Here is a 9,912-nt window from a genome sequence, read left to right as displayed (position 1 = left end):
GCCGGGGAATTGTTCCATCCATTTGGTGCCGCTGAATGGAGAACAGTCCTTAGAATGCGTTGCTCAAGCGCACACCTCGAGACTCGACCAGCGCCGCAGCCGCCGCTTGGTCTTGAAGCTTCTTCGTTTACGAGGTCACGCGCTAATCAACTGACCTATCAGGTATCATAGAATAGAGACCTGCCCTTGTATAAGTACAAGCACACACTTTGAATGTTGAGCCAGCGTTGCTGAATCTTATTTTTTCTCAAGCCAAGTCGAAAATTCACTCACCGTATTATTTGTGCTGCTGTTGCTATTTTAAAACATAACGCTTATCGTCAAGCAATATAGGCCAACGCAATAAATCCCCTTCTCAAAAGTTTTGTATGAATGATATATGAACACGTTTTGACAATCCACCAGCAATGAAAGTCATTCATAAATAAAACTTTATTTTTCTGGCGTTGGCAACACTTTTAGTAATACAAGATGATGCAATAAAGGCGCCTAAAATAGGCCTCTGTGACCATTAGCGATTTAACGTCACTGGTCACATGACGTATTTGGTCGATGAAGCGTGTGAAAGGGTGTCTGTTGACGACATGATTTTCATACAGCGAGTCTGGAACTGTTACCCACACGAAGAATGCTGTTTTTCCGTATTACTGAACTTGAGGAAGATCCAAACAATTGTTTTTGTGGCTAAAACAACTTCGGCGAAATGCTCATTATCACCTTATTAACATTTAAATACCCAGAAGCTTCTATGGTATCAGTTCTTTTTGTCTCAACACTCAATGAATAATGAGATTTGGTTAGGTCTAATATGTTTGGTAAAGCTGATCGTTTTATGTAGTTTTGGAACTTAATTATGAGGTGGTAGGAAACCAGTACAGGGTTATACCAATTAGATATTATGTAGTGATCCATGAATTAAAATCAATGGTCAGGTAAACATTCTACGTCAAGAATTGAAGAAGCCTGTTTGACTTCAGTCTGTATTTCTCTTGTGATTATGTTAAAAATGATAGCTTTAAAAGTACAGGTGTAACTTGTAAGTATGGGTATGGTAGTTTTTATGTTATAATGTATTTTCACTAAAGTAAACTTGTGCAGTAGATCACTTCATATTGGCCGAAAGTTCAGAAAAGTTATTTCATTTTTTGTGTTTGCTTATGTTTTGTTACGGAAAGTAGTTTTATATGGATGCAACCTAATTCGTACCCTGAACAAATCGTACCCTCATTCCGTACCATAAAAGAATCAAGAAAAAAAATTAAAAAAGCCAAAATAGCACACGGATCGGAGTTTCCGCTTAACCCTACCCCTAACTTTAAATTTTTGCGGAAACACCTTTAGCGACTTCGACTTTGTTGTGATCTTCGGCTTTGTGCTATTTTTTCTCTCGATCTTTTCAGGGTACGAATTAGGTTGCACCCGTTTTATACGGTATATGATTTTCTTAGTTACTACAATTAATTACAAGATTTAGTTAATAACTTTCTGATTAGCAGATTAAATAGCAACTTCTATAAGTGGAAACTTATTTATAGGTTTTTGGCGTTTGCCAGCTAGTACTGTATAATACGGTACTTAAGCTGTAGCCTACTAAGCCTTTATCTGATGCTGTTGTGAATATTGTGTATGCCTAGTGTCAATGTTAGTTTAATTAAATGTTATATTTAGTTTGCATTATATCATTTTTAGATACAAGAAATACACATACACATTTTCGGAAAACTTTATTTTACGTGTTCAATGTTACTGTGACTTATAATTATGTCGACAAACTGTCAAACAACTCAAGAAGACGTACAGCTTATGTTATCTTTTGGTGAGTATGATGTTGCATTTTATATTGTTAAATAACACAAAGACTTCAAATTCTAATCTAAACTACAGTATAAGAATTTATAACAGTATCTGACAGGTAAAGTGATGCCAAATTGTTATCATAAAGTGGTATTCAGTTACTGTTTGTTTATGAAAATTATATATAACAAATATGTTTAAGTTGGATCATCATCATAATCCATCGTCGGTTTGTTCCCCACTAGTGGGGGTGGCCGATTGTTTCCGCGCAGCAATTGTTTTAATCCCTTTTCTCCATTTCACCCTGTCCCTTGCATCTTCCTCCTTCAGTCCGACTTTTTTAAATTCATCCTTCACTTGTTGTTTCCACGTTCTTCTTGGACGTCCGCGTTTCCTCTTCCCATCCACCTTTAGATCTAGTGCCTTTCTAAGAAAACTTCCTTCCTCCCTCCTTATCACATGTCCATACCATCTTACTCCATTTGCCCTTGCCAGTTGGTCTATGGTCTCTCTCATCTCTAGCATATCCAACAATTCTTCAGTCCTTTTTTCCCTTCTCGTTTTCACCCCACACATTGCTCTCACCATTGACCTTTCCGTTCTTCTCAGGATTGCCAGTTCACTCTCTCTCAATATCCATGTCTCGCTACCATATAGCATTGCAGGCCGCACACAGCTCCGATATACTTTCCCTTTCATCCTTAGTGAGAATTTTCTGCCATACAACATTTCCCCACATTCCCTGAACTTTGCCCAGCCCAATCTTGCCCTTGTTGTCACCGCTGCTTCACATCCACCACTTCCATTTATCCGATCACCCAGATAACAGAAGTCTGTCACTGTTTCGATGCCATGGCAGAACTCATCATCATGGCCTTCCACTTCATTCCTTCCTTTACTGCATTTCCCACAAACAAAACACTTCGCCAATCTTGTTGCGGCTCTCTTGACATTAGCACATCTTGCATGTACCCACTCTTGCATGTACCCACTCTTGCATGTACCCACTCTTGCATGTACCCACATGGATGTTCACTGCTATTCATTTAGATAAACTTGGCATTGAAATCAAATATAAAACCAGCAAAGTTTGTAGGTATGATGGTTTATTGAAGCATGTAAAATATCTTTAAGCTTGGTTATAAAATCATCTTAATTGTCAAGTAAAAGCATATATATTTAAAAGAATCATATATAATTTTGATGAACTCTTAAACAAAACGTTATATTCCAAAACAAAACTTTGTTATTAAACTTTTCATCAAACCTTATGATTTATGTTATATCATATATATATACTGTATATACTTGTTATACTTGATTAAAGTTATATACTTGGTAATTCATGCTTTTTATTTACAGAAAAAATCAACAAAGACTCTTCTCTCTGGCATTACATGGTTGTGATTTGCATTCTCAATATTATTTGCACCAAAAAAGTTTGTTTTAATACCTCAACGTATCAAAAAACTGTTTATCTACCTTTGGATTTGTCTGAAAACGTTGAAAGAATTCCTTTAAAGTCAGCCATAGAATCATGGCGTGTTATGCATCGATCTAAGAACCATAGTCTTGTTCTAGCTTTGTGAAAGTGATTCTATAAAAAGGTTTTGCGGAGAAACATGTCTAATCCCAACAACAGCAGAAGTTGGTTGTCCAGTAAATTTTGGCCTGTCTCAGCTGCTCATTCTAAAAACTTTACTGCTGACTCACAGCAAAGCACAATTACTGCAAAGAGTCTCGCTGGAGGCAGCTTTTCTACAAGACCTGTTGATATTAAAAGCATTTCACTTGAAGCAATTGCGCAAGTTAAAAATTGCTCTTATAACCAAACTAATACATTCTCCTTGCGCAAACTTGAGAGATTGGACAGTGTTGGTGGTTCAGAATCTGAACCCGTTCGTTTTTCTTATCCCCCTTGCAGAACTTTAGATAAAAGCAATTTGTCTGATTATATGATGGGAAATCAGTTACAAAAAATGTGGCTTTGTGATGGTCTGTCAAAGATAAATGGAATTGACATTCAAAGCTCCAATATTGTCACACCAGAGAAAACTGGTCCTACAAGCGGTATTGCAAGAGTTGGGTCATATTTGCGCTCCTCACTTCAAAACTTAACCAGCAAATTTAACAGCAATTTGAGTTATATTTCTACAGCAGGTTCTGCAAACCGAGTTGACCATTTTAGCACATCTATGCTTGGGGAACAGACAACACACGATTTTGTTCCAGACAAGACAGAAAAATCTGTAGGTGCTTTTCCTATTCCTCATATGGCTCAAATTACTGTTAGTTGTGAGAGTGAAGGCTGCTTATGCCCAAACATGCAAGTTATGTCCTGTATTCAAACCACATTACCTAATAGTGACTGCACTGAGGTAACACTCATGAGTCCAGAGTGCTTCAAAGAAATGCAAATGACTTCTGCTATAAAAGATTTTTTACCTCAAGACTGTGTTAATAGCCAGTCAGATCAAGTGTCGGATGTTACGCCTAAATCAAATAATTTTTCTGCTGATGCTAACAACTCGGAAATCCAATGTAATCAAAAGCCCATTGGCCCAATGCCATGCAAAAATCCATACATTGCAAATATTTTAGGTTTTGAACATGATAATGACTCTGATTGTAGCTTTGAGTCTACTCCACTTGAAAACGATACAGGTGAATGCTGCTATTCATCATCTTGTGAAGAGTCTTCAGACAGTGATGATGAACAGTCCGTGTCCAGTGGCTGTGACAACTACCCAGAAAATTGTCAGTTTAGTGATACTGATGACAATCTTTCTGATGATGACATGAGTAGTACTGATGATGATAGCAGCTCTGATGATGAACTGTGCCCATGGCAACAGGTCCTTTCATCAAGAATCTCCTGGACTGCTCGACGCAAAAGAAGGTCTAATCGCCACAAGCATTCAACAAAAACTGATATTAAGTCGATGTCTGGTGATGATTCTGATAAACCTATCCATGCAGTTTCAGAAATTGACTCTGGTGGCTTTCAATTTGAGCCTTCTGTTTCAAATATGAAAACAAAAAACACTGTGCAACGACCTACGTGTACTAACTCAAATATTTCATACATTCTCGGGGATTCAAAAGATGGTGATGAATCTGATTGTGGAGTAAATAATCTCTCATGTTCTGATTCAGAAAATTGTTGGTCAGTTGAAGAGAATACCTCGTCAGCTCCAGAATGTGATAGTCAAATCAGTTTAAAAGCACCAAGTGATTCTTGCGAGTTGTGGAATTACTTTGTAAAATGTCAAAGCGCTTTCATGGATATATGTTCGACTGAAGTTAACAAGCCTATGCAGTGTAGTTCTAGCTTTTCTTCATCTCGAAAAGAACATAAAGCAACTGTCCTAACATGTAACCAAGCCTCTGGAAACAAGGAAGATATAATCTCGATGAAGAAATCACCAACAAAGGTATGCTAACCTCAAAACCTGTTTTTTATTATGTTTTTGTTTATCTCAACTTTATAATTTGTGCAAGGACACCAAATTTTTGCAATTAAGCCCCATAGTTCATAGATCATCTATTGTACCACTTTTGAGTAGATGTGTCGATTGTTTGAGGATGTAACTCTGTGTATACTACTTGTGATTGAAGAGGACAGTAACCTGCAGCAGTTTTGCAAAGTAAAAGTATGTGAAGTGCTGTTGAAAAAAGAGGTTTGCATAACTACTTGAAGTACTATGGTCCCATGGCGTTAACATTCAAAGTCATGTGGATGGCTAAGTGTTGAAGTGAGGTATTTTAAAGTGCTGAATATCGCCACAGCATCTGTACCAACACTTTACATCACAAAACAAACAGACATCGCTGGTTAGTGACGAACGTGGCATTTGGTCGGATTACTGATTACTGAAGCTTCGATTTCATTAGATCTGCCCACTGGCAAAATTGTTAACACCAGCTTGTTTCCTTCCTTCTGTGTGTCAAAGCTGTTGAGACACTGATTTCAAACCTTTGCTGTTCAACCACTTTGTCTCCTTGGTATTGCCTAGATCATTATGAGATTTTTTGACAATCTTATTTTCAACGTTTCGTCAACCAGACACAAATCGTTATTTGCTAAAATTCAAAATCTACCAGGTACTGGGAGTATTTTGATGACCACAAATGCATTTATGCTTGTATTCATTTGAAACACTTTAAATTTACTTGACCTTCTTTGTTTTTATCAGCCGTTTGTTGTCTTGCTCGCGTTGGTCCAATCGCTGTGTTTCCGTGTATTTTGGTTTCGTTGTGTGTAGTAAGACTAAGGCTATGTTGTATCTAGTGGATTGCTGAAATTTCGTGATGAACAGAACTTTTTATAGAGTACATTAAATTGGTCATGCGAGTGGTCAAGTAAACTCAACTCTCGAGAAATTAATTATGTCATGTGCTTTGTTTGTAAAAGCTATTAATATTAAGTTCTTGTTATGAAGGAATAAGTACTTTCATTATATATGTACATTGTACATACTATTTGTTTTCAGAGTGTCTTCATTGTGAACATTTCAATGCAATATGCTATGATGTTGGCAAATAAGCTAACTCGTTTGGCAAATTCAAGTAAAAGAATTTGTTTTTCTGAATTCAAATGAAACATTGACGGGCATTCAGCAATAACAATGACTTCCGTTCTTTTCAGGTTCGCTTTGATGACAACGTTGTTGTCCATCGGATGGTAACATGGTCCTTCGCATACCGCCAAGCTAGGAAGGGATCCTGGGATGCCTTCTCCAGGGACCAGGTCAGGTTCCGAAAGAGAATATCAAACATAGAGAAAGACATTGCTTGGTGTTTCGTACCTGAGCACAGAGAAAAAGTTTTTAAGCTTTCAGTTTCTATGCGCGGTTGATTGTGTTGTTTGTGTTGATGTGGCTTATAAACAACGTTCTTCACAAACCTGAGAGTACCATATTTGAACTTTACCAATTTACCAAACATGGTGAGGCTTTTCAGCTCAATTCTGCTGATTCATTTGGCTTGGATGCATTTGCCACTGAATGTCAGCAATACAATTACACTGTACAAGTGCGCTCGTGGACAACGCTTCTCATATAAACAATAAGATTCTATAAATATTTACTGATACAAAATAAACAAATTGTCATAAACATCACTCTTGGATCAACGCACCAGACACACATACCTACGTAACAAGTAAATAACCATTTGAGCCTTGGTGATACTGTCAGGGTCGTATTTGTCTTTGTGGTGTTGCTTCGAATGTCATCATTCAGAATGTGTGAGCTTGTATTGGGTTTCTACGCCACCGCTTCATGATGATATCACGTGCAATCATTCTACAATCGTCTTTGTTTCCTGTGGCCACACGCTGGGTAATGTTGGTATGTCCTTTCAAAATAACTTTTACCGAAACGAAGTTGCACAAGAACAGTTTTCAGAAAAATCACCCCTTCGTTAATCTTGCTCTCAAGTGTTATTGTTTAAGAGTGTACGCTTTCGCGTTGAACAAAAGATTTGTTTACCATCTGAGAGGTTTGTAATTGGCGGTCACGCTTTCAATCAAACCGTCAGTTGCACTCAGCCTGCTTACGTCATTTATTGTCAGCGCGTCGTTTCTCCTAGCGCAACATGATGCACGTCAGACGTTGAAATTCACGTCTTTGTAAGGCGGATGAATACGTAATATTTATTTATTTCAGGAGCGTAACTGCAAATTTGAAGACCAGAGAAACCACAACCCAGAAAGCAAATTGGTCGATAAACGGCTGATTTGTTGTCTGGAAACATGGTGTAAATCGCATTGCAACACTTTCGTTTAAGAATTGGCACTTGTAGAATTTACTTTCTCGTTGCACTCATCGGGGCATTGGTTGTGGCATTTGGCAGTGGTCGAAGGGTTTTATTTAGTTTTTTTTACAGTTTGCTTTGTCCACAGCTGTGCAAAGCATGAGTCAAGGTTGTGTTATTTTATTTAAAGCTTAACAAGCTGTGAATCTGTTTTATCGCGGATTAACTCTTGCGTTAATCAGTGCACCTTAGCTCACCGTGTTTTTTTTTAAAGAAGCGATATGAAATGTTGAAATTATGGTTTCATTCTGACAATTACAACTGGGATTGGTAAGTGCTGACTCCTCAGATACGCACGTTATGTCACGTATGTTGTTTGCTGAGGATGGAAAATTAAATCAAAAAGTTATAATTATTAGTTGTTCTTCGTAGTCGTAACTCGTATTGTTTTGATGTATTGCTTCACACTTTGTTTCGCTGTCATTTTTTCTGCTTGACGCATGCCATACTGTCTCGGACCTTTTATTGGTGAAATATTTACTTGTCCTAAAGACCTTTGACTCTTTGAAGAATCGAAGCTACGTTTCTGCTTCCCTGGTGTACTGTGTTGTTATTCGTTAAAATAAACGCGTATAAAAAAAATTTGGTTTGGTTTGAATTCGTACCCTCGGACTGAGAAAGCTTTGAGAGCTTAATCGTAACAGTTTTAACCACTGCTGCAGGCCCGGTTACCGAGTTTGGCAGAGTGAAGTCTTGTTTTGTTAGGGGATCGAACCAAAAAAATTAGTTTGAGTGTTTATCTTCTGGCTGAGAAAGCTTTAAAAAGGTAACTGGGATTCCTGGCAGTTTCGCATACTTGTAGACAGACGCAGGCCCGATCACCTAGAATCATATAATCCACTTAACTAGGTATAATCGAATGGCGCAGTCCCTTAAAATGCGTTGCTCAAGCCCACATCCCGAGATTCGGACGAGCGCCACTTGATCTTGCGGTTTCTCGTGCATAGAGTTGAGCGCTAGCTATCTGGGCGACGATGGTACCCGGAAGGGGGCCGCCCGACATTTTACCATCTTACGCCTGAAGTGGCTGTTTTAACCTCTAAGGGAACGTTCAAATATTACGTAACGCCTTCGAGGGGGAGGGGGTTCAAGCAAAACGTTACGTAACGCTTTCGAGTACGGAATGGTATTTTTTTGTGCTGAATTTGTAGTGAAAAAGCGTTACGAAGGGGGGGATTGAAAAAGCGTTACGTTGGCGTTGCATGGGGGAGGGGGGGTCAAAAATTCGGAAAAAAAGCGTTACGTAATATTTGATCGTTCCCTAATGGCAATTCCTTTTGATCTGATTATACTGTATTAAGATCTTGATAATGTTTGAAGTCCTGGGAAATCTTTTGAATCCGGGGCCCCTAAATATTCCGGGTCTAAAAGTACCACCTACAACGCCCCTGAATACAAGACATAGACAACAATTCAACAAGCGGCGCTTCACTCTGTCAATCTCGGAAACCAGGCCTACGTGAGTAAAGTTAAACTCCATGCAAGAACACGAAACTGCCAGGATTAAGCAACCATAGAAGCTTTCTCAGTCCGAAGATAAACATTCCCACAATCAATACCAGTGGGTCGTAGCGTTGACAGGGGAGTTCAGGGAGTACTTTTAAAACCCGAGATGAATTTAGAAGTCCGTAACCTTTCTAAGAGACCCGGCAACTTAGAAGCCAATGCGTATTCATGGGATTTTGTACGTTTTTCTTTAACGTGTCTTCAGTTGGAGCACAAGAATCTCATTGATACCGGGCCCAAATTATTCCATCAACGGCCCTGCCGGTGGGGCTACAAAGTCAAACAAATCTGGGTTTACAAGACGTTCTCCAAACGGTACACAGAAATGAAGCAAAGTGTTAAGTTTATTCGTTTTCGAAGTGGCACCAGTAAACAATTCATTCGAAGATTCTTAAGAGATTTTTAATCGTTTGCCACATGTGCTACGCATCTAGAGAATTAACCTACCAAAGTACAAACAGAAGGCGTTAGTAGACAGCCTACGTTCATATTGCCTTCCGTAACCCATGGCCACCTGAACATGCGGCCTGATTTGTCACATTTTGCAGATTTTGATTACTGCTAGTGTTTGACTGACATTTTCTGAGAATTTTTTACTTTTTGGTGTCTCCTAATGATATAAACGTTTTTGTTGCCTTGGGGAAGCAATAGCAAATGAGTAAAAGTAAGTTGAAAAACGCTAAATCATACTGTTATTGAAAAATTAACAGTCTGACCAAAATCTTCGAAATCAAATTTTCTTTGTTTTTCAACATGTGAGGATGTTACAACCTATTGTGTCATCTGGGAAAAGCA

General features: G+C 38.4%; 1 protein-coding gene across 1 annotated transcript; it reads left to right on the top strand.

Annotated features, from left to right (window-relative positions):
• The first annotated feature begins 1,237 nt into the window (after nt 1–1,237).
• Nucleotides 1,238–8,184, top strand: LOC145784445 (uncharacterized). The gene is made up of 3 exons (XM_082596261.1): nt 1,238–1,816; nt 3,157–5,228; nt 6,443–8,184. The coding sequence occupies exons 2-3, from the start codon at nt 3,417–3,419 to the stop codon at nt 6,650–6,652; spliced, it is 2,022 nt and encodes a 673-aa protein (XP_082452387.1). The 5' UTR covers nt 1,238–1,816; nt 3,157–3,416; the 3' UTR covers nt 6,653–8,184.
• Nucleotides 8,185–9,912: the final 1,728 nt, after the last annotated feature.

This window comes from Aplidium turbinatum, chromosome 15 (genome assembly GCF_918807975.1).
Source record: "Aplidium turbinatum chromosome 15, kaAplTurb1.1, whole genome shotgun sequence".
NCBI classification, from domain to species: Eukaryota; Metazoa; Chordata; class Ascidiacea; order Aplousobranchia; family Polyclinidae; genus Aplidium; species Aplidium turbinatum.
This window is presented reverse-complemented; position numbering and strand designations above follow the sequence as displayed.

Bases quoted from the DNA above. Each gene is read 5' to 3' on its own strand.
- LOC145784445 (XM_082596261.1), top strand. From the start codon at position 3,417: ATGTCTAATCCCAACAACAGCAGAAGTTGGTTGTCCAGTAAATTTTGG. The intron at 5,229-6,442 runs GTATGCTAACCT...CGTTCTTTTCAG, and splicing joins TGAAGAAATCACCAACAAAG to GTTCGCTTTGATGACAACGT.